The sequence below is a fragment of the Euprymna scolopes genome, chromosome 3 (assembly GCF_053919585.1).
Source record: "Euprymna scolopes isolate OS-2025 chromosome 3, ASM5391958v1, whole genome shotgun sequence".
In the NCBI taxonomy this organism is placed as follows: domain Eukaryota; kingdom Metazoa; phylum Mollusca; class Cephalopoda; order Sepiida; family Sepiolidae; genus Euprymna; species Euprymna scolopes.
In genome coordinates, this window is record NC_136484.1 from 45,514,721 (window position 1) to 45,541,678 (window position 26,958).

The 26,958-nt window shown below is 33.5% G+C and overlaps 1 protein-coding gene and 1 pseudogene across 1 annotated transcript; both read left to right on the plus strand.

Annotated features, from left to right (window-relative positions):
- The first annotated feature begins 11,241 nt into the window (after positions 1-11,241).
- LOC145261006 (general transcription factor II-I repeat domain-containing protein 2 pseudogene) lies at positions 11,242-11,862 on the plus strand (annotated as a pseudogene).
- A 75-nt stretch (positions 11,863-11,937) lies between these two features.
- On the plus strand, positions 11,938-12,699 carry LOC145261010 (general transcription factor II-I repeat domain-containing protein 2-like). The gene has a single exon (XM_080119140.1). It carries the CDS (start codon positions 11,938-11,940, stop codon positions 12,697-12,699), a length of 762 nt encoding a protein of 253 aa, XP_079975266.1.
- The last annotated feature ends 14,259 nt before the right edge of the window (positions 12,700-26,958 follow it).

The window sequence follows — 26,958 nt, forward strand, 5'->3', positions numbered from 1 at the left end:
GTCACACTTTGAAGAGTGTGCCTTCCTGTCTTATTATTCGCTTATCGAAAACTATGCATTTTGTGTCGATTTAAACGGTTGCCGCAAGACAAACGCGACAAATATAAAAGGGTTATCAATCATTATATTCAATTTTTAGTTTCGGTTGAAATGTTTCCACACAAAAGAAAGTAGTCGAGTGTTACAATGCCGACTCAGCATCTTTATTTATATATCTCTAAAAGGGAACATGTCTGTGTTTGTCTGTGTGCGTGTCTGTGTACATTTCCCTACGCAATAACTCTGTCAATTTTCAGTCTACAGACTTGAAATTTAATATACAGGGTACTGAGATTTGGAAAAATTTGTGTAATCCGTTTTCGGTCAGAAATTTGGCTCTTAAGAGGTAAAAATTCAATGATTTTACCTTTGAGAACTCTACCAAACGTCGCCGCCATTTTTGGGTCTAGTCAATTGAAATTTTTTATATAGGTTCCTTGGACATGGATCTAACTTAATAACTTGATTTGAGTCCAAAACAATAAATGTTAAGGGGGTCATAATAGGGGTCAAGGTTAAAAAAATTGATCGCTTTTTTCTTTTTTTTTTTTTTTTTTTTTTTGCTCACCATACACCTCCAAACATCCGGGCAACGCCGGGCTGAAATGCTAGTAACTAGATATTTCGGTTAGATTGGTAATGTGAAGAGTAGCTTGATGGTGCCAAGAGCATATATTGATCGTGTGCCATCTAAGACTCTATTATAAGGTCGAAATACTACAAAAGTAATATAAATAATATTTTGAATTATATATATATAAACTAGTAGGTAATCAGACGTTACCCGGGATTGATTGATGATCAACGAATGTTTTACACTCCCATATTTTTATTGTCGTCGAAATAAGTGAAATCGTTCATTTTGCAATAAAATCGATTTATTAACTGCTCTAGTTGAGGACCCATTGCTGTGCACGGGAATGAAGTTCACATGCCTCCCCCTAGTGATTTAGCCGAGAATACACTGTAGTCTATATTGCACTATAGAAACCCTACTGTTAATTCATAAAATTATTTTTCATATAAAACGACTTGAATTAAAGTTTAAAATGCAAAAGTCAAGCATCATGCTCCAGTTGTGCTTTAAACAAAAACATTCATTTCGAACGCATCCCTGTCAGATCAAAGAACCTACGGTGGATTTTATATGCTGGGCTTTTGTACTTGTGTGATAATAAAACTTCTCAAATGCACTTGTGATTTTAGGCTATATCAGGTGTTCACTTGGGTAAAAATCGCATGTTCAGTCTTTCATCGGATTTTTTATTACCGACATTCGATACTTATCAAAGACATTCAGATACAAAAGCTATTTAGGAACACTGCCAGATACATGAAGTACATTTATCTGAAATTTAATAAAGATGGAATCAGCCGTTGTTGAGTCTACAGAAAACGAACTAACACACACACATACACACACATACACACACAAAGTTCCTTCTTTATAATAATAAAAATGTAGATATAACATTCAATTGAGTATTGATAGTCCACAGATTCTAGACGTAAGGAATCAAAACGTGGTTTATATTTAGGTTTTTTGTTTTATGCAAAGGAGAAAAGGAGTGTGAGTCCTTCGTAAAAATTCTGATATATCCGAAATTTAACCAAGCTTCTCTCTTTACATCACCAACATTCTGATCCACATCTGGCATCAATTGAAATGAATGGGTCTCGTCTTCAGGAGGCCTCAAGTTTTGACAACCTTCTGGGATGGACCATTACTCCTGATCTTAAATGGAACACGTACATCAAATCTGTTGGCAAGGCCGCTGGAAAAATGGTGGGATCTTTCTATCGATCCCGTAGATATCTCACTGCTGAGGCAATTCTCTATCTATATAAGAGCCAGGTACGTCCAAGGATGGAATAATGTTGCCACATCTGGGCAGGAGCTGCTAGAAAGGACTTGTCCTGCCTTAATAGAGTTCAAAATAGACTTCGTAGCCTCGTAGGAGATGTCGTTTTCTCTTCCCTGCAACATCTATCTCACAGAAGAGATGTTGCGAGTTTGTCTCTGATGTATCGTTATTTTCATGGAAAGTGTTCAACTGAGCTTCAGTCTATGCCCCCCCCCCTCGCCAAACTTTCACAAGAAACACTCGTCTAGCTGAAAACACTATCAATAATTCCGCCCCACTCTTTATCTGTGCCTAAACCTAAACGTAGATTCCATGAACAAAGCTTCTTTCTTAGAACTGCACGCCTGTGGAATTGTCTTCCGTTTTCCTGCTTTCCGGCTGACTACAATATGGTTGTGTTCAAGTCTAAAGTAAATAAGTTCTTGATGAGCCGTTCCATATAAGTTATCAAATTCACCGAATTTTCATTACTAATGATTACTATATTGTCCAATTTCTACTGTACACTCTTTAACCCTTATGGTTGAGTGGCCTCTTGGCCTTGATAATGTGGTGATGCCTGTGTAAATATATCAATCAATCTATATATAGGTATAGGTGAAGTGACCTTGTATGTGTATGCGTGAAACAGCCTCTACCAAACTACTCTGTCAATTTGGGGGCTATAGACTATACACCCAAAATTGAGAGAGTAGTTTGGTAGAGGCTGTATCATATATATATATATATATATATATATATATATATATATATTTTCAGAATGTGAGAGATTGTATATAATAAATTCCACAGCCAAACAACGTCGCAACCCACAAGAGCCATGACTGTCATGGTTCTTGTGGGTTGCGACGTTGTTTGGCTGTGGAATTATATATATATATATATATATATATATATATATATATATATATATATATAATTCCACAGCCAAACAACGTCGCAACATATCACGTCGCATATATATATATATATATATATATATATATATATATATATATATATATATATATAATTCCACAGCCAAACAACGTCGCAACCCACAAGAGCCATGACTGTCATGGTTCTTGTGGGTTGCGACGTTGTTTGGCTGTGGAATTATATATATATATATATATATATATATATATATATATATATATATATATATATACGTTTATGGAAAAAATATTCTTTATCAGGTATATTTTGCCCTTTATTTATGCCAATGCTTTTATTTATCAAGCTCGATAGATGTCAAATCTTACAATGAGGCATATTCATGTGGTGGACAAAAAGCTATGTTCCAAATACCAAGATTTTATTTATCTCACCATTTTATTTTTTAATTTTTAAGTTTTCACATCTTAAAGAAGTCGCTTAGTAGTGCAGAAACAATCGGTTATTATTATGTCAATCCTGAATTTTTCCGCGTTGATTTGAATTGAATTTTTATTACTTTAGAAAGGAAATAATTGGAATAAGGTATGATCACATAAAGCCGAAAAAAGTTGCAACGCGTGGTATGTTATTGAAGCGATATTTGATCCAATTAAATATATGTGTGTATGTTGTTGTTTCTACAGCCATAGATAGGATCATGCTTCGCTCTCCTTTGATCTCCTCAGTAGGACACATCTGAACTCAAGATTCAAAACTCGAGTCACTTGCATGAGAGGCGGATACACTACCACGCCACACACAGAAATGTCTTACAACCATCACAGACCATATGAACTATGATAACGAGCTGTTTGTAAGATTTACCAACTCTTCTAAAGAGCCCAATGTTTCGTCGCAGGAGTTTACATTTACTAGAACGTCCTAAGGAGAGAACCTCGTGAACAAACGGTGTTTTAATTTAATGTACGATATTATATAATTGTTTTTACACATTCACACACATACACACACACACACACACACACACACACACACACATATATATATATATATATATATATATATATATATATATATATATATATTAGTGATGGAACGATTCCAATATTTTTCCCGACTCCGATGTTGCATAGGGGACATTCATATTGATGAATTTATACAGTTCTGGAGTGTTTCTTCTGAACACATATAGCGAGGAGAGGGTGATCAGTTCTTTTAACACAGGAGGGAACAGTCATTACTTATGATAGAGAAAGGGACACATTATTTAGATGGGTTATATAAAGTTTATTAATAATGCTGATTTCACATTACCTTCAATTTGGTAGAATGATGACACGAAGACGGCAGTTACAAAAATATGAGATGTTATTTTATTCCATTTGACCGGTCAAAATGGTGATGACATCCAGGAATTCAAAGTCGTTTCTACATGTTTAATGTTTTAACCCTTCTCTTCTAAAGGGACCCTCCTCTAGCTGCCTTTGCTGACTGCTCTCTCTCTCTCTCTCTTTCTCTCTCTCTCTCTCTCTCTCTCTCTCTCTCTCTCTCTCTCTCTGCCCGACTGCCCCGACTGCCTTCTTCTTCGGCCGAACGAACTCCTATATTGAGAATTCATTTCTGCTATGACGTCATGTATGATTCATGTATGTGTATCATGTACGTCACGTGCCACACAAACATGGGGAACTCACGTGGCCTAAACATACGTGGTTCGCACATGTTCCCAAATAATTTCTGCAAACAAAGAATTCTCACTAACCTATTTTTTCCTAGCCTATTTTTCAACATATTTAAATTGCATTGTTCATTATTTTCTATCTGACCTTATTTTAACTCAGTTTTCATAAAAAGAATTGAACAGTTAAATTCTTTTTACAACAACATATCTAAACTATTTTATGTGCAACTGAACAATGCGAAATTCCATTTCTGAACCTTGCTTACAAAGTTCAAATCACGGTCTATCCTAATCTCATTTTCACTTATCTATTGTTTTTCTTACTTACAAGAAAAGGGGAGCCTCTCTTGTAACACCGATACAATTACTGATTCCGTACTAAATTCCCGATTCCCATGCAATTACCGATTCCGATTCTTTATAAATCTCTTAATATTTAACTATAAAAATGTTATTTTGTCCTGATTAATGTTAAAACACATCTTAAATGTCCCTATATTTTCTCAAACGTAAAACCACACTCGTGAGGGGGGGGGTCTAGAGCTTTTCGTCTTACTGGAAGGTTAAATCAATAAATATTTATTATTTTATAATTACAACAAGCAGTGGAAGATGTTTTTTTAAATCAAAATCAAATAAAGATAATTAAAGGAATCGGTTTTGGCATCGGAAAATAGGCTCAAATTTTTCCGGTACCACAAAAAAAGCTCCAATTTTTCCGATTCCCAATTCCGATTCGGATTAATCGTCTCAATACTAATATATATATAACACCGCAGTCTACACGGATTATGAAAGTCATAAACTTTTAACTGATATTTCACCATCACTGAGCTCTTCAGTAAAACGTATCTGCCTAAGTACTAAAACAAAATTGACGTGTATGCGAAAATATTCGATTTCAAACGAGTAAGTATTCGTATACAAATAACTATACAATAAGAAAAGTGAAAGTGACAATATTTCGATATTACCATCTAATTTTTGGCAATTTGGATTATTTGGACTACTGTTCTACTATTGGATAATATTGTCACAACTTTTCGGCCGATATAACGGCCAGCCTTCTCGAACTCGGGAACATCTCTGCCGAAGTTGATAATCTACGCGGAATTTTGACCGAACCCCTTTATTTACTCCATTGAGTTAATTTGATATCCTTCTGTCAGCTATGGCATGTTCAAAGTATTAAGTAATTTGTAGTTATATTCTTAGTATTGCTCGCACTGATGATCGAACCTGCAACCCCAAAATAGTGTCACTTACAAACACCTAGTTCTTTATCCGTTACGCCACGGCTCCTTTCGTAAAAACGTCCAAAAACATAGTGTGTGCATATTTAACCAGTCCTCGTAATTTATTTATACGATTTAATACTGACTAAGCTACTTTTGTAGGTTTTTAATGGTGGTAGGAAAGGAGTGGGGTAGGACATTGTCAGTAGCTTATTACTTACACGGTTCTTAAAGGCAATTCACTATCCTTAAAAGAAAAAGCAAAATATGTTTACAACACCAGAGGCTAATAAAGTGGCGCATCTACTTCAGTTAACAGTACTACATGAAGACAATGCTGAGCAAATACAAAAATACGAGTGTAATGAATATCTTTTAAGAGATTGCAAGGATACTGCCCACTTCCTTATGGAAATTGGATTATGGAATTTGTTAGTCGCAGTTTGGAACGCTGGCTGCTAAGTTTAGGTTTGAGCTTTAGAAACGTGAATAAAGTTATATTCACACACAGGCTCCTTCATAGACTTTGATAGACTATGGATTTCTACGAAGAGGTACCTGCGCGTGATTTTTTTTTTTTTTTTTGTTCTTTATTTTTTTTTTTGCGGCAAGAGGTGCGCAATCTCCAACCCATCTCTCCTGATTCGAAATTGTTAAATACCAGTGGCAAGTGAAATGTATATACAGGGCGATTGGAAACAAATACCGAACAAAGCGGAAATCACATACATCGCCTAGAATTCCCAAATGGTCACCCATCTGGTACCAACCAGGCTCAACGTTGCCTAACTTCGGTGATCTAATGAGAACCGGTGTGTTAACGCGATTATACCATGCAGTTAATAGCATTGTTTGAGTCATGAAGACAGAATGCGCTCTGTTTCGGGACGTTTCACTATTCAGATTCCATAGTACATTAAATCCGAAGAGTAAAAGGTCTCGAAACAGAGCGCATTCTTCTTTCATGACCCAAACAAATTGGGAATTTTGAATTGGTTTTGAGAACCGTGCAAGTAATCAGGTATAAACTACATGGTATAATAGAGTACCTTCTGGTTGCACTCTTACAAGCTGTATCTTCCATCCTGAATAAAATACCTTTTTAGTAATGAGCATTTTTCTAAGCCAGAGTTCACTTTACCTAGTGCGCTGGCTTTTCAATACTTACTATGGCCTTGGGTATAACCATTTGCAGAGAAAGCAAGTAAACACATTTAGCACGTCCAAATAAATGTCCACGTCAGTAAACACAGGTAAGCACTATTCTACCGTAGAATATTTAAATTTACATGCATCTTTGCCAGTGGAATTTATATGTTTTGTTCTCTTTTTATATGTTTTTATCTGGTTCAGCCTTTCATGGTATTTTCTTTATTATATTGTAAGTCAAAGGTAAACATAACACACAGTTTACTCATAAGAAAATGAGGCCGATTTAGCGACTGTGTATTCTTTGAAAGCAACGTAGATTTTAGATTTAGATAGAAACGCGTAAAAGTCGCCTCTTCCAGCAAGATTTAAGATCTCATTGGAGAAGCCATTTACAAATCGTTTTTACTTGAGAATTACATTATTGAAGATGCTACCAGGTCAGCAATTTGCTGGTTTCATCGTTTGTATCAGGGTCTTCAACATCAGATAATTTCACTCAGAAACTCGGTCCGGCTTAAATCAAGAACGGGTCCTTACTTGTAAAGTGGCGTAGTTAATAATTACTTTTTAAGCACACAGAAAGAGCAAAAAAAATCATTGATAGTTGTACCTATTTACTATGCCTCCCCACGGGACAGAGTTAGACACCAGGGTCGTTTTTTAACGTGGAGAAAAGGTACAAAAATAAAAATTGTCTCAGTCGTGAAGGATTTCTCCTCCACCGAAAGAGAACAAGAAATGGAAGTGCAGCATCTGAAGAACAGATGGTATTTATTTGCTCCCCCACCGAGCAAATTAGGCACAAGGCCGATTTTTAATGTGAGGAGTGAAGGGAGGGGGAAGGGAAAAAGGGGACCAGCTCCCGAGAGGTGAGAAATGGGAGCTGGTTAATGGTCAGGCATGTGGGGTTGCCCCCACATCTGGTCTTTGCTAGTCATAGCTAGTCATAGCTAGTCATAGCTTGCAACATCTGAAGAACAGATGGTATTTATTTGCTCCCCCACCGAGCAAATTAGGCACAAGGCCAATTTTTAATGTGAGGAGTGAAGGGAGGGGGAAGGGAAAAAGGGGACCAGCTCCCTAGAGGTGGGAAATGGGAGCTGGTTAAAGGTCAGGCATGTGGGGTTGCCCCCACATCTGGTCTTTGCTAGTCATAGCTTGCAGTATCTGCCGGAACAGATACTACACTTTGATCTTGTCCCGAAGGCCAAGAAGTAGTTAAATTAGTTGTTATTGTAAATGTTTTACAGAGGAAACAATAGATTTTAGCAAACATTACGCAAATGGTAATATAATATTCAATATTTGCAGTAGAAGTAAACATAGATTTTGTTACGGCATAATCACGTTTGACTCACAGGATCCTGTTAGATTACCAAAGTTAAGCAACGTTTAAGCATTTGGAAATACCAGGTACTGTATGTGCTCTCCGCTTATCTCGGCATTGTTCTCGGTTATCATAAATTTCTCCTTTCTACTCGAATCCACAAGTGTCGATTCAGGAGAGTTGTGTTCGGGATTGCTCCACCCTTGCTTCACATTTACATGCGCAAGCACCCTAAGATGTAGTATCTATTCTCTCTCACAACTGAACAGATGCGTTGGTGCAGTCTTAACACTGAGTGCCAAATTTAATCTATTCTGAACATGTGAATGTTGAATCTGCTTTATAATTCTACTTTCCCGCACAAGTGAAAAATAATTACTTGGCAATCATTACATAGGGAGATAAAAGAGGAGACAATAGTCTCGCGTAAGAATGCTTGTACGTGATCCAAGATGTCCGCCGGAGCTTCTCAAACAAAATATTCGTATTTGTCTTACGATTGAAAAATCACTTTATCTGATCAACTACTCGTTTCGTGTCTTTCGCCGACTTGCTCAAATTAACACTTGGCTACTTCCAAATTCTATTATCTCTTAATATTATGTAATAAAGATATTGAAACGAGCGCTTATAACCGGTCGTCTTTGCTTACATTGCGACTCATCTTTCTTCTTATCATCAAACCTATGTTAACTAAATCTACGAGTAATCTATTTTCATTCCACCCGAATCGATCAGAGGAGATTGAACCTTAAATAGTTATGACGTCAGAATCAGATATGCATCATTAAACCCCTCAACTGAACCCCTCAACATTTATCGACACCAGTTAAATGTTTACGAAGTCGATGCAGTTGATGTCAGCACAGTTAGGAGATGGATTCGTAGATTTCATAGTGACGACAGAGATGTGAGTGACAAAGCGCGCTCCAAACTTTTACAATCAAGGCATAAAAAGAACCTTTCAAAATTAAAGTGTGAATGGTGGTGACTATATAGAAAAATAAATTTTGAAACACAAAAGATCGCTGATTTAAATGGTACCGCCCCTGCTTTCCTAACTCTTCGACGTTTTAGTGGTTTTATTAAAAAATATGGGCGCCATCGTATTATAAATAAACTAAGAGGTCGTCCGGTGTTGCCCGGTTGTAAATACGCATAAATATTATATTTTAATTATTTCAGATTTCTTATTATCAATTGATTACTATCCAATATATAGTAGTGATTTCAAAAGTTATTTAAAAATCATGGCTTAGATACCATCCGTCCAAATCGAAACCAGAACGTATAGCGCTCCAGCCTTAATCAGTATTTATCTTTCAAGCGTTGTCATTGAGTTACAGACAAATGGTTACAAGAAGTTATAAATTAAGCGATTTTGAGATATGAATGTTTAATTTTGAAACAACAGGCGTAATGTTTTATTCGGTTTACTCTGTGAAGGCCAGCCGTTTGTTTTAAATTTTTATAATTTAGCAGCATTTTTTGCCGGTTAAAAAAAAACAAATTAAAAGTGCGCTAAAATGTCAAATATCCTATATATCAAATTTTAATTCTGTAAATCAAATATTCAAAAAGGAGTTATGATCAATATATATATATATATATATATATATATATATATATATACATATATATATATATAGTGTGTGTGTGCGCGCGCGTGTGTGTGTGCGTGTATGCATATTAAAAAAATTTTCCATGTGCTGGAACGTTTTCATCTTAAATTCTACGCAATTATGCAGAATGTAGAAACTATGCATAAATATAATTCAGCGTAATAATAAAATGAAACCAATCATCTAATAAGAAAACATAAAATTTTAATAAGGAATTAATCAAGGCACGTTTTTTTTTAAAAAAATGTGCAAATTAGTTTACTTTCATGTAGCCGCTCGCATATCTATGACTGAATATATTAAAAAGTTTGTTTTCATAATTTTTTAACAGAAAAAGTAGGCTTTAAAAATTAATGTCAGGGCAAGAAAAACTCAACTTTATGGGCATATAGATTAGACAAACGCTATAACATTCCAATTTGTATTTATTGTAATAATTTTGCATTAATTGGACTGTACTCATCATCTTAGATGTTAACGTTTCGATCGTTGTAACCTCCGATTTTAGACGGGTTCTTGTCGAACTCAGTAACGAAACGAATGAATCAGCTCTGATCGAAAGTCCAATCGTAAGTACGGGTGGTAGTAAGAAAATAATAAAAATTACTTATTCAACTTGACGATAGCTGAAAAGACGAGAATAATCTACCCCTTCGTAGATTTAATAAAGGTTCAGTTTTTAATTTTTACAGATTCTAGAGTTCAACTACTCTCTCACTTAAAAAAAAGGTCAAAGATTACATCGGCAGAAATAATAATAATTAGAATAAAATCCAAGATCAAAACGAATAAGACAAACGTTACAAATCATCAACATAATGTTTCATTCGATTTTGGAACAATTCATTTTGAAATAGAGAAAATCGAGTTTTTTCTTAAGCTGGCGAGAAGGATTAACCAGATTTATAGATTGGCAGTTGGATTCCAATGAATATTACGAGAGGCTTGAAAATATATGCATATCATTTACTCAAATCAAATAACCGCATAGGAAACAGCAATTCTTCTCCATATTTTTCAAAAAAAAAAGTGTATATGAACTGAGGAAGACAATAAGGGAAGCCTTGTGTCACGAGGTTGCTGAAGGTAGACCTGAGGTGCGCTTTTTATTCTCCATTAGTGTGAAGGGACGATGGCCTCCCTGAAGATCATCTAACAAAGGCGTGTCCGACGAAGGTGTCAGATTAACCTCCGGTAACCTAATCATGTAGCTCGTTTAGGGAAGTTTCGATGGTGCTAATAATAATTACAGGTAAAAACGCCGAGTTCAGCTGATTCAGCGAAATCGGAGTTCGCAATCGCTTTCGTCTTTGGCAATCAGATGATTTCATTTTTGTTTGGAAAAATTGAAAAAGCTGATGACGTACGTACGAGCGGTTATACAGACAAATGTAGTCTTATTCATATGAAATTGAACGCTTAGATTCTAATTGCAGAAAGGATGAAGCCATTTACTGATGGAGAGTTCTTCAAAGAATTATTGTTCAAGGTAGCAGATGTTATTTGTCCAGAAAAAAAGGAATTATTTTCTGCTATCAGCTTGTCGTCAAGAACAGTAACAAGGCGAATTGAAGAATTGGCAGCAAATGTCAGAAGTGGATTGAAGGGGAGTTTAAATAATCTGGAGTATTATTCCATTGCTATCGATGAAACCACAGATATTAAGGATACTTGTCAACTTGCTGTGTTTGTGAGGGGTGTAACACAAACATTTCATATTGTGGAAGAATTTGCAAAATTGATTCCTATGAAAGACACTAGCACTGGAGCATATATTTTGCAAAGCGTAATAAAATGGATTACAGAAATGAATCTGGATTTATCAAAGCTTTCTGGAGTAATCTCAGATGGAGCACCAGCAATGGTTGGAGAGAAAAAGGGGTTTGTTGCATTGCTCCAAAACCATATAGGTATCGATAAACAAATAATCAAACTTCACTGCATTATTCATCAAAAAGCCTTGTGTGCAAAATCACTGAATTTTAAGCACATCATGGCAGTGGTCGTAAAAACAGTGAATTTTATATTGTCAAGAGGGCTGAATCACCGCCAATTCCAATAATTTCTAAAACAAATCGAAGCAGAGTATGGCGACCTTACATATTTTTCAAATGTTCGATGGCTTACCCGTGGGAAAATGCTGGAGCGAGTATATGCATTGAGAGAAGAGATTTCCATGTTTTTAGAAAGCAAAGAACAAGATAATTCTCACTTTCTATATCCACAGTGGGTTGGCAAGTTAGCTTTTTTAGTGGACATCACGACCCACATGAACACTTTGAATCTTGAGCTTCAAGGAAAGAAAAAGGATGTATTTGAGATGTTTAGTCAAATTAATGCTTTTGAGAGCAAACTTCAACTGTGGGAATCACAGCTTCAAAAGGGAAACTACTCTCATTTCTCAAGTCTCCAAAATCACAAGAAAGATTTTATACCGGACTTCTTTGTGAGCTCTATTAAGGATTTGAGAAAAGAGTTTTCGTCTCGTTTTGCTGACTTCCGGAAATATAGAATTTTATTTAAGTTATTTGGTACTCCTTACGAAACAGATGTTGAGCAAGTGGCAGAAGAATATCAGCTGGAGTTAATTGACTTGCAGTGCAATGAATCTTTGAAATCGAAATATCATTTCGAATCCACTGCTGACTTTTACAAGAAATATATATTGCCAAGCGGAAAATATGAAAACATCATGGCTAATGCGAAACTGATGATGTCATTATTTGGCAGTACATATGCCTGTGAACAAGTTTTTTCCAAAATGAAATATACAAAAAGTCATTTGAGAAGTAGATTGCGTGACGATCACCTGGATGATGTTTTGCTTTTATCATCAACAAATATTTCACCTGATGTAGACAAGTTATCACACAATAAGCAGAAACAGGGGTCTCATTAATCATTTATCATTTCTTGTTTTTTGTTTGTAAAAAGGACTTTGTTTTTTTTATTGTGATAGTAATTATAATGAGTATTGTTTAAATAAAATTATTATATATTAATCCTTTCTTTTAACACCCTCCAATTTATTTATATATTTTTTATATATGGTTCTCCATTACACTTAGCTATACTGTTTGGCCCTCTCCATGATACTACATACTTATTTGGCCCTCTCTCCAAAAGGTTGCCGACCCCTGGCTTAGAATATGGTACAGATATCCAAGTAGCAAAGAACACGGTGATTTAAAAATTGAATTCATTACTGTCGAATAATGATAGGAAAATCGGAATCACTCTATCTTTCAGTTGTTCTTTGAGTGTGCGTACAAAGATAGACTTTAAAATGGACCAGAAGGATAACAGTTTTTTTTTAATTAGCAGGATTCGTAGAAATTACACGGAATAAGAAATATATTTAATCAACAATTATGTTTTTATAGTTGATGATTAAATATTATACATTTATCTAGATAGCGTGGAAAATAGTTTGTCTTTTTTATTCATTTCTTTTTTTTTTTTTTTTTTTTGTAAAAAAACAATGACACACAGCAACTATGAGTTTATTAACATTCCTATGGAAGTAGTTTCCACTGTATTTTAAGTACAAAAATTGACCCAAAATGAGATAAATTAATAAGTATTATTAAATACTCAGAAAGTAATAATGTGTTACATAGTTCAATACAAATAATAAATCACATTCTAAGAACCAATCTTTAACTTACTCCTTAAATCCAGCACCTCTCAGCAGACAATGTTCTTTTTTGCCCAGTTTCTTTCGTATGTTCCCGTTTTACGTAACGTTTTGCTAACTTTTCTTTGGCGAAGAACCATTGCACGTCTAAATTACTTTCTCACACCATTACAACGGTGATCATGTATCATTATAATGATATTCGAAAATGAAGCTACATCAAGTGGTGGTCACTCTCATGTTCTTATCCAAGGTTGCCAGCATAGGTATTTAATGATAAATTTTGCGAATTTAGCATTTTGTGAAGCAGTTTGGCCTTTAAAAAAAATTTTTTTTCAAAAGTTAACGTACGTACTAACATAGGAAAAATTAAGCAAAATATATCATTGTTATTTTTTAATATTGTGTTTAAGTTATTCTTTTGCTTTCTACAGAGAACCAGTATTCAGCAATAACACGTGATCTAGTTCGTCCAATCATTGATCTCTGAATCTCCAAATCCCTTCTGTCTACAATACTGGATAGGGCTAATCTAATTTTAATATGACAGACTAAATCAATAATTGTATCAATAATATCGATTCTAAATATTGGATATTGATATCAATTTTTTTCATATATTTCTATATTAATAATTGATGGGATTTCAAATCAATACTGAAGAAAAAAAACAATATTGAAGAAAAAACAATATTGAAGAAAAATACTTTTGAAGAAAAACATGTTGAAGAAAAAACAAAGCTGAAAATCAATCCTAAGAATAAAATCCTATTAATTCAAAATTTGGATGAAGTAACCGACCAATGAAAATCGATAAAATCCATATTTTTATATTATTGTTATTGAGCAAATCGGAATCGTGCATAAAACCCACGAAGTTCGATTTCGTTGACCTAAGTTATTCATTATACCTGCAAAATTGCGAGTCTTATCACCAACGCACTAAATATTAAGACCCAGAGTTTCTCACTAATCCAGGAAGGTTTAATCCAGAAAACCTTAAGAAATTATACTGTGAAACGATAAAAGAGTCGTCCAAAAAAAGAAAATTACAGCTTTATTTTAAAACTTTTATTGAAAACATAAATTCAGGTAACTTGATTATGTAGTAGAGCTGACATTTATTCAATGTAGCCGCCTTAAGCTTCAATCACCGCCTCGATACGGGTCCTAACTGGGAGCATGCCTTTTCCTCGGCGAATACCCGGCGAATGGCGGCAATCAGGCTGGCTTTGATGTTGTGGAAGGTCATGTTAGTGATGTTTTCGAAGTATGATCAAAGGTAATAGTCTAGCGAGTTTAGGTCCAGGGAGGAGGGAGGCAGTGAGAGAAAGGGTACAAAGTCGTAGCACTTCTTCTGAAGTTTAGCCTAGGTCTTTTTTGACTTGTGAGCCGGCGCTGAGACCTACTGCCATACCCATGTCTGCCAGCGGTCACTTCATTGCACAAGGGGATCACCATACTCTTCAACACATTCAGGTGCACTTTGGTGAATACACGTTGATGTTCACTTCCAAGCTTTCTAAGATATAAGGTGGCTTTATGTGAACCTTGAAATAATTATGGGCATATCCCTGTCATTCGTGGGAATCCCGCGATGCATTTAAGGGAATATTAAATGCACAAGCAGTCCCCAGTTGCTTGTTTATCACAGTGCTTGATATTCTAATATAATCACCAATTTGTACTGACAGGCTCAACATTGCTTAACTTCCGTGTTCTTCCGAACACCGACAGTGTTACAGTGTTTCAACTGCATAATGAAATACGTCGGATTAAATAATTAATTTAAAAAAGCAGTTAATTACTTCCCCTTTCTGGTATTTTTAGTGTTTATTAATTAGTAAAATCGTAACAATGTAATGGGATAAGAGTAAAAGTATAACATAAATAAGGATTTAATATGTAAATGACGATCTGTCTGGTCAGTCACCTTGGCAACAAGTGTTTGATTTGATTGCGTAAATATATTTTATTCAGCATCAGCGTTTTAAACTTTCTTCATTTTTTGCTGCAATTTTTTAACGCATATTCACTAATTTATTTGCTAACTTAGAGTGTATGAACTTTGATATAACAGATCACGGGTTTTACAGTTTACAGCCAAACCAGTACAATCTTAAAACTTTTAGAATATTTCATGTTAACCTACGCAAATTAATTAGAAGTAATTATTTGTTTCATCACTGTACAAATTAAAAAAAAAACTTCCTTTCCTTCTCATGCAAATATAAAGGTTTACGTGCTTTATGTAAAATATAATATCCATTAGTGTTCGACGTATTTATGCTATTATGGTTATCCAGGTCGTTTTTGTTTTACGGCATATCAAACCTTTTCAGATTATTTAATGCCGAATCCAGTTATTTTGGAGAAAATTTTTTAATAGAATTTTTTTTCCAAATCGGTTTCTATTTGACCCACAGTTGGGACCCCCAACAGGTACTACCACTCCGGGTCAGAGTGGACCTGGGAGCAATGGCAATTAATGGGTGGCTCCACACTCCCCAAAGCCCGCAAGCTGGGACCTCACCATCGGATATAGTTTAAGGTCATATACAGGACCATATGGTTATCCAATTTAATTGTTATCCAGTTTAGTCTTTGACTTCTGGGAATATTTTCTATTTTCAATTTTAAGTCGAGCGTAGATATCAAACGCAAACAGGTAAAGTATGTTTGTTAAGGATAAGATTGATTTTTCAACTGTGTATACCTTGAGGAATACGTAGATTTAAAGTTTAGTCAGAAAAGCGTGAACGACGTCGACTGCGATAAAACTTGAAATCTTACTTGAAGAAGCCATTTGCAAATCATCTTTGATTGAAACTTACTTCTTGAAGATTTTTCCAGGTTAGCTATGTGCTGGTTGTGTCGGCCGTATCAAGGTTTTTAATATCGGGCATTTTGAATCAGTAATATGGTCTTGCTCTGATCAGAAACAAGTTCTCACCGTTAAAACTGCGCGCTAACAAAATCCATTTTTTTATTAAAATCTTGCGTAGGGTCTTGCTTTTCATGAATGCGAAATTTATTAAATTATTTTTCTCATGTGAAATTTAGAAAAATTATGAAGTTATGGATCAGAGGTAAAAGTGCGCAATAGTTAACATAAGATAACACTGAAAGCCAGAGAAAAAACATGCAATTGATTAGAATGAAAGTCTCTACTCAACCGGTTGTTTTAATGTTTTTAAGAGTTTGATTTCCCATTTCTTCTAAAAATTCTATCAGTTGTATATTCAGACAGCATTTATTTTCTTTGATGCACGTTTATTTAATCAATAGTAATAATTCTTATTCTGTTTGAGTATGAACAGTTATTTTTTTTTGTATCTCATCACGTACCTGACGAAGACTAATGAAAGTCGAAAACATTCGCAGATATGACGAGTTCCTGCTCACACTCTCGCAGAACATTGGATCATCGGATCGCAAACTTTAAGGAATGGATGAACACCAAAAAAAAACGAACAGTAAGTGTGACTTGTTTATACAAACATGTATTAAAAAGTTTGTCATCTGAGAATCTATTTTTAATGGCAGCCAACACACGTAGGCATGATGTGACGGCTATTGAAGTCGATTATCAATAAAAACAAGGCGTTACAAATAAAAATGTTGTGAAATAAACGTTAACACTTGTCTGGTTAGATAGAGAATTTCATTCTAATGAGTTTGATATAAATTGCCTTGTTAAAATTCTTAATTTTACGAGGTTTACGTAACAGAGCGCGGACGCGCGTCTGCAAATGCATGCGAAACAACGTCATCGGTAAAGGAAAAAAACATAACAACGAGAAAGAGCACGTTGAAGAAGTTGATGACATTAGAGACATAGATGACGTTCGATATCACGTTAAAGACGTGAATAACGTTCGAAAGCACATCTGGGAATACGATCACGTGAGAGACGTCACAAATGTAACGAGAGAATAAGGAAATAAATATCATTGTTACAAAAAAAAAGAGTTGGAGTTACTTCCTATTCTTTGTCAACTTTGCGACTGGGGCGACTTAGAAATCTGATATGTAGATAAACGTCTTCGAAGAAATTTTACTTTGCTATAATTGTATTTGTTTAACGAAGCATATCTCAACGTTTTTCTCTTTCGTAAGTGTTAAAATAAATTGCCTGCCTCAAAGCACGCCAGTGCAAATTCAAAATTAGAAATCATCTCTTTTTTGGTTAATATTCGAAATAGTTCGTCTGATTATCAGCAAAACATTTCTGGAATGACTGGTTTAAGGAAAAATAAGTGCTTTTGGAAAATAAACTTTATACTGTTCCTTAATATTTGAGATAAGGATTGCTAATCGGCATTACTTGGAGTATTCGGGATACTGTGCCATAAAAGGGGTACGAGAGGCCTTCAATAAGTTTTTAAACTTTTGTACAAACATTTAAAATTGTCGTAGACATTTGAAAATTCAATATATCATCGCTATACATTTTATGAGATGACTGATCAATTTTTATAATTTCTGATTCAAATGAACAGCTACACCAGGAATTGGAATAATAAAGCCTGATTTTCACAGCTGGTTAATTTCAAAAATACAATCTGGACATGAGTAGACGTTATGCTTAATTTTTAATTTTCTTAGAGAAAATATGAGTATTTCAAATTGTTGGATATATAATTATTTCAGCGTTTGTCGTTTGATTGTGGCAATAGGAACTACAAAAAAACACTTACGAGTATTTATTTTTCATTTTTTGTTATTTATGTCTAATCATATAAATTTAATCGAACATTCTAAGAAGTAAGTAATTATTACATCTATATAAATGGTCCTGGATGTGACATTAAACTATATCCAGTGGTGAGGCCCCAGCTTGCGGACTTTGGGGAGTGTGGAGTCACCCTTTAATTGCCATTGCTCTCAGGTCCACTCTGACCCGGAGTGGTAGTACCTGTTAGGGTTCTAACTATGGGTTAAATAGAAACCGACGTGATAACAACAAATACATTCTATTAAAAAAAATTTCTTCAAAATAACTGGATTCGACATTAAATAACCTGAAAAGGGTTGATATGCCAACCAATCAACCAACCAATCCACAGAAATGGTCAATTGATGTACATCTTATTATAAATTTTCCTACTGTCTGTCTGTGTGTGACGCGGTTTATCTCAGCCTACAGGCAACCCACCCAGGCAAGTTAGGTACTGAAATGAAGCTTATGACCTAGCAGATGTTTTAGTGATATTTATATCCATGTTTCGTGCATGGAAATGCAAAAAAAATGCAAAAAATGCAAAAAAAAAAAAAAACGATTTACTAAACAACGTTTTATTTACTGGATATTTTTCCGGTCTTCACCGGAAGTTATTATCTCCCTTAGTAAGTTCGATTTACTGTGTGTCTGTGTGTGTGACGCGGTTTATTTCAGCCTACATGCAACCCACACAGGCAAGTTAGGAACCGAAATGAAGCTTATGACCCAGCGAATGTTTTAGTGATATGTATATCCATGTTTGGTGTATGGAAATGCAAAAAAAAAAATGCAAAAATATAACGATTTACTAAACAACGTTTTATTTACTGGATATTTTTTCCGGTATTAACCGAAAGTTATTATCTCCCTTAGTAAGTTCGATTTACTGTCTGTCTGTTTGTCTGTCTGTCTCTGTGTGTGACGCGGTTTATCGCAGCCTACAGGCAACCCACCCAGGCAAGTTAGGTACCGAAATGAAGCTTATGACCGAGCTTATGTTTTAGTGATATTTATATTCATGTTTGGTATATGGAAATGCAAAAGAATGCAAAAAAAATCACGAGTTACTAAACAACGTTTTATTTATCGGATATTTTTCTGGTACAAGGACCCAAGTTTGCCCAGCTTGGCAAACTTGGGTTATTATATCAGAAAATATGACAGCATACCTCTCGTGTGGTTTACTTTTAAGTTAATATAGATTAAAACGGTATTGAAAACAATTATAAAATTAAACGAAGCTTCAGAATAAATGAGCACGTTGTGAAAGCGCTGTGTAAAAAAAGAAATTTTTACAAGAAAGTCGTCGCTTATTAATGTCCAAAGACGACTCGAATATAAGGATTAATGAGTGTCACAGATTCGGTGAGATAACACCGCAATGATCTGTAGTAGGGAAAATTTTGTAGAATTTTATTATTAAGGGGGACGGCTCAACAAAAACTTGCTTACATTGGACTTGCAAACGACGAGTTGCTAAAAATATATAGTTCCACATGCCGGCAGCTTTAGGAACGAAACTTTGTTAATAGAATTTGCACTTAGTTTTAAGCACAAATAGAGATTAGGAGAAATTGCTGACAGTAATTGTAGCTAAAAGAGTGTTTGTTGTGAATGTTCTGTAGGGAGGAATAGATTGAAGTTCAGTCGAGCACTGGCCATGAAAATAACGATAGGACAGAATATTATAATAATGTATTATCTTAACTTGCATATTTTCATTTCTGTTAGTTATGCGTAGCTTTTCAGTATCTCTTTATGTCTCTTTATGCCTTTTGAAAACAACCTGTTTGAATTCTATTAAACGACTGATAATAATTCGATTTATTTATATTAGTAGTAGTATTGTTGTTGTCTGTTTATATGTTTTATTTTTCATTAATTAGTATTTTTCTTTTTTTTTTGTGCATTATATTTAACGTTTCGGAACAGAATTAGAAGAAAAATCATCCATGACATTTTTCCTTTTATATCAAATTAATTATATCATAAATTAATTATATCATAAATTAATTATATCATAAATTAATTATATCATAAATTAATCATACCGTGGATTAATTATATCATAAATTAATTATATCGTCGATTAAATTTAAATATTCGATTTTAAACACTTGTATAGGGTTCTGCAATAGGTACCGGGATTTTCTTGTTTTTGATTCCGTCATTTAAATGGCCAAGCCAGGACACATATGTATATTGACGACTAACATGCTGAGTTAGTTGAGTTAGCATTTAACTGCGGCCTGAGCGTGACGTCATACAATCAGGATCGAAGTAACAGAGAGAGGAGAAGTAAAGGGAAGGAACGTGTAGCCAATTTTTTGCACGTCAGTCTTTCCGTGAGCGAAATTGGAACGACCGTCTGAAAGCGAATTTTGGCTGACTACTACAGCGGAGAAAAAGAATTTGCCTGGCGATTTTAAAGGTACGCTTAGAAAACTACGCGGATTTCCCCTTCCTAGCTCTTCAAAAGCGAGCCGAACGGCCTGTGAGTCTAAAGAGAGAATTAGTTCTATATAAGAGTTGATTGTACCTATTTACTATGCCTCCCCACGGGACAGAGTTAGACACCAGGGTCGTTTTTTAACGTGGAGAAAAGGTACAAAAATAAAAAATTGTCTCAGTCGTGAAGGATCTCTCCTCCACCGAAAGAGAACAAGAAATAGAAGTGCAGCACCCGAAGTAGCTAATAACTAAGGACAACTATCGGACAGGAAAAAGAAAGAAAAAGAGAACATATTGTGTCGTGTTGTAAATGCGTATCGATGACTGACGTGTGAAACCGAATGAAATAAATAAAATCTTTTATCGCCTAAACAGTTTGTGTCAAAATTTTATTTCTTTGTGAGTCTCTAAATAAACATTTGGTCCATTTTAAAAGTAATAACAACGTTACAGTCTTTCTCAATTTTTCCGGGATACGCCGACACACGGATCTTACTAGTTTAAAATAAAGATGGCACTCTCAAACATTTAGTGATTTTTAATGAAAGATTTTATAATAAAATTGATTGCGCAATAAACAACTAGGTATCTGAAAACTTCATTTAAAATAAACAAGAAAAATAGGGAAAATAATAAAATATTTTAAAAAGAAAAAGCCCAAATGATTGTCAATATATTTTTCCTTAAACTTATGCATTTTCTTATGTATAAGTTTCTTATATGCGTAGTTTCTTTCATAAATTTTAAACGTAAAACCAACCCCCATAAAAATGTTCTGCTCGATCTCACAGTCCGTTACGGTATCCATTAGGTTAATAATACAACCATGAACTTCCAGTTGGTCCCCTTATCTGATATATGTCACGTTTCGATGGCTACGCGTGATTGCAGTAAGTGAGTGATGAATGCTTAAGAAATATGCCTAGAAATTTGATTAAAATCCTGTAATCCCATTGAGTGCCATCTGCGCTTGATCTGAGATACATCACTCGCCCGGCGGAAAGTGATCAGGATCTTCGGTTGTCATGATCTGTTTCACACTCACGGAAAAGGGCGGTGATGTTGGGGCCGACTAGTTTCATATCGTTTCTTCAAAGATGTCAAAATGTAACACTGATCTCCGTATCAACTACTTACAAGATAACATCTATGTTATATCTATAATTCGACGACAGATACGTGGTCGGACTGGTAAACACGAAATCAATAAAATTGGTTTATACTATAAGTGTAGAGAGAAATATCGGAGAAGCAATATATATATATATATATATATATATATATATATATATATATATATATATATATATATATATGAAATGTATATGGCGCCATATACATTTTATAACTTACTAACTAGCTCTACCTACGTATTGAGCACTTTTGAAGTAAATACTTAAAGTTTACGCATAAATCTATACTTTCGTATATTAATTTTATGTGAGTAAATTAAGTAGTTATATATATATATATATATATATATATATATATATATATATTATTTATTAAATATTAATTAATAATTACTGCGTGCATAAAAGATGACTTACTTTTATGCACGTAGTAATTATTAATTAATAATTAATAAATAATATTTAAATAAAATAAAAAAAAAGTAATACGTCCTAAAAATATGGGCGAAGAAAAATGTAAACAAAGGGAAAACAACTCCTTTCTTATAATATAAACGTTCATAGAGCGAAGGAAAATGCAAGAAATTAATCACTAATAAAAAATAAATAAAACAAAATCAACAATCATATATATATATATACATATATATATATATATATATATATATATATATTACATATAACTAATACATTTACTCACATAAAATTAATATACGAAAGTATACATTTATGCGTAAACTTTAAGTATTTACTTCAAAAGTGCTCAATACGTAGGTAGAGCTAGTCAGTAATTTATAAAATATATATGGCGATTAAGCTACACTGAATATTCGGCGATGAAACGCCAAATATTTAATGTAGCTTAATCGCCATATATATTTTATAAATTACTATATATATATTATATATATATATATATATATATATATATATATATATATATATATATATATATAAGTGGACGTGCCTGTGTACATTTTCCAACGCAATATCTCTGTCAATTTTCAGTCTCCAGACTCGAAATTTGACAGGGTATATATATATATATATATATATATATATATATATATATGTATGTATTTATATATATATGTATGTATATATATATATATATATATATATATATATATATATATATACGACGTAGTAAGCAGCTGAAGATTAGTTAAGTTTTTCTTATTTTTTTATGCGTGTATAGTTAAATTCTCTTTAATAATTGTAGACGTTTGAGAAGTCGACTTATGCAAATGCTAAGTCTATTTTTTATTTAACAAAATTAGTTAATGTTTTCTTTTTTTATTTTTCATCGTTATATAGTTGAATTCCATTTTGTAATTATAAACTTTGTAGACGGCGGATTATGTAGGTACTACGTCTGTGATAGGTCAAATTTAGTTTTTTTTTTCTTCCGGGGATAATTATTTTTACATTTTTTTTTACTAAAAGCTTATTTAGAATATATATATATATATATATATATATATATATATATATATATATATATATATATATATATATATATATATATATATAACGTATGTTAGCATATTGGGTAACAAAAATAAATAAAATGCATATAAAACAATGCTGTTTGTGGAAACAAATCGAACTTACGTCGTTTGGGTAATGTTTAATCATTGGAATTTTGCAAAAACATCTTAACGGCTAGCAGCGCTTGAGGTAGTTGCGTGCGGGTGGATGAATTTAATTGGAGGCAGGTAGTAGGTATTTTGGATACGGTGCAAGATAAAAACCACAGCCTTGTGGGAGCAGGTATTGTCAATGAGGCATTCACGCTTGTTCTATAAATTGCATTTAGTTTTAATGGCTAATGGGAAAGATAAGAGTTGAAAGATGTACAATGAAAAAAACTGACGAAGAAGAAAGTTAATAGAAGTAGTTGTTGTCAGTATTCATAGGCTGCTTTGCGTGCAGGTGTTTTTAGGCCACTTGCGAACAAAATCCTTGGGTCAGTAACTGGGTCGTATGAAAGGAGAAAATTTTAAATGTTTAGGCTTGTTTTAAATATGACGTGGTTTATTGAAGTGTTTTGAAACTCAGTTTCAAGTATTTTCAACATTTTTAATTTGTTGTGTTATTTTTGTGTTACAAAGGTTTGCCTAACATTGGAGAGGGACAGTTATGCTTTTGTAAATGTTGGAAAGTTGCATGCTGACTGATGTAATTACCATATTTATCATAAGTCAGAGTACTTTCCAATCCTTGAGGATTCATCATCGGGGTGAATTATCTAACTAGTTTTGGACAATTTATAAAGGTTTTCTTTGTTTGTTTGTTTTTTTTAGCTCTTCATTGGTTAATTAATTATCCTTTTTTTTCTAATGGCTAAAGAGAAAAAATGTGAAGTCAGTTCAATCCATTTAGGGTGAATGAATATATATATATATATATATATATATATATATATATATATATTAAAATATATTGTATTAAAATAGATCTAGGATATATGCCTACTGAGCTTATTATATATCTACATTACAACGAGCACTGTTTTTCTTGTATTTAAATTACATTAGTGATTTTAGTATTACATTAAAATACACTCTGCTCTTTAGACTACTGTTCTAATCCCGTTTATATATATATATATATATATATATATATATATATATATATATATATATATATATATATATATATATATATATATATATATGCCAGTGGAATTCACCCTAAATGGATCGAACTGACTTCACACTTTTTTATCTTTAACCATTAGAAAAAAGCATTAATAATTAACCAATATATATATATATATATATATATATATATATATATATATATATATATATATATATATATATATATATATATATTAAACGCAATTATTCTAAATAGTTCTGGAGCTTAAAAATTCCATCTTAGGTGCAGGCGACACTAAAATTGAATTGCGAATTACTTCGGACTTCTACCCAGTTATGGCTGACGAAAGGAGAGATTTCTATTTCTGCGGATTAAATAAAGAGTTCTGATTGAATTTCCGTATAGATTTTCGAGTTCGACAGAAATATTTCCAAGTTCGATAATATACATCTGAAGAAGGTCGGAGGGTATATCGACTAATCTTTGTGCGAATAACTCAAGACGAGAACAGCAATCTTAAATATTCAAGTAATTCGAATTATCCAATTCTCATTTCAAAAATTTAGAAACATATTTATTTTATATTTATCCAATATTTTCATGAAGTAATTCCTGATATGAGGATGACATGCTGAATATTGCGAATGACATACGAAAAACTTTCTTTACGAAATGAAGTAGAATGAGTTATTTATTTATTTTAAATTCACTTCGATTATTAATTCGAACTCTTCTTGTAATTATTAATTAAAGCCAAAACATTTATTAGAATCTGACTTCACCTGATGAAAAGAATATATTATTTGAGAATATTTATGGATGTTTTAAGGACATTTCTGGATGTACAGTTTTTTGTTTGATATTTTTTCTTTTATTTCGTAGTCACCACTTATCAAGGTTCGAAAGCCAGTCGAGAATACGTTTCGTACTTAACAATTTAACATTTTTTTCATTGTTATATAGTTTAATCTTATTAATAAACGGAGAGACAGGAGATAGGAAAGAACAACGAAAAGAAGGACTAAGATATAATGTATAAATAGATATACAAAAAGGCGATGACAGTTAGAAGAAGAAACTAACCTATAGAAAAATAGATACGTACATACTCTGTATTCAATATCCCAATGTAAAGTTCGTTTCATTCGATTATTGACAAGTAATATGTCGCGGGCAGCATTTGTCAATAATAGACCTCTTGGAAACCTGCAAAGACGCTGGAAACTTTTGCGCTTATCTTTTACATAGATCGATACACTGCAAAACGATAAGGCAGTTAGCGAGTGTGTTTTATTATTTGTAGTGTGGAAAGCCATTGTTATGGGTCTAGACCTTGGCATCCAATCAAATGTAACTCAAGCTGCGTGGAATAATCTTGAATTGTAAATACACGACGTGGTCACGAGGACGGTGCGCCTTCGGTCTTGAGTCGAGTCTAATAACACAATAGAATCATCGCCGAGATTAGAACGGAATTGATTATCGCAAGCATCGATGCGACGACAGATTTTGAAAGCTTTTAGCAATAGACAATCTTATAAAGACGTGGGAAGGACCAGCTTATCTATTCGCCGACATTAATGAAAAGGTTAAGATATTAACAGAATATAAACTTGGTGTTAAGTGGATTTGTTATTGGGCTGGAGTTACGTTAAACAGAACGGGGTGGGGAACGCTAGACTGGTTTGCGTTAGAAATGAATAGGAAGCTGGCAGATAGGATATGAAAAAGATGTGTATAGTTTTATTGTTTATTATACTTGCGGGAGGGGGGAGTCACCGCTTATCAAGGCTCGGAGACGTCATTTTAGAATAAGATTTAAGATAGACAGTTATAGGAAAGAAATTCTGCTCATGGAATTTTCGTTTCGTTTTAGCCACAGATAGAGAATGAACAAAAATTGTTGATGATTGTTGTAGCAAGATAAGCATTTGTTGCGAACGTTTTACAATGAGAAACAATACATTGGAGCTCAGTCGAGCACCTACCATAAAAGTAACGAAAAAGCAGTAGCAGTCTCGTATTTTTTAATCTTCTAGCTGATTCTGGATGCTCGCCTCCACTAAGAACGTAGACAAATATTCCTTATACTTCCAAATGGATAATTACCTTCCCTTATGTCTCTATTGTGCAATCGTTTATTTCTTCGTTTAAAGCCCAATTGGCAAAAGACAATACATATTGCAGACAATTGATTGTATGCAATGTATTTAACATTAGTTGTTATGTTACTTATTTTATGGTATATGAACACAATAAATTCGGTAGGATTCGAACAAGTATAATCGATTCCATAGACTAAGATTGTATCTATTACGCTGAAGTCACTATAATATCACTTTTCCATAATTTGTTTTTACATTTTATACGTCTATGTTTAGACATCATGTTGTAATTCGAGCAGGTGTTCTTTAATAGCACAAAGATTTTTTTGATTTTTCCAAATTTTTCAAATAGTCCATTTAGTAATTCGAGCAAATTGTTATATATATATATATATATATATATATATATATATATATATATATATATATATATATATATATATATAGCTGAACGCCTGTGTGTGTGTCTGGTAACGAATAGGCTCCTATATGGTTGACTATT

What these genes read in the sequence shown, in the direction of transcription:
- LOC145261010 (XM_080119140.1), top strand. Translation starts at nt 11,938, where the DNA reads ATGCTGGAGCGAGTATATGCATTGAGAGAAGAGATTTCCATGTTTTTA.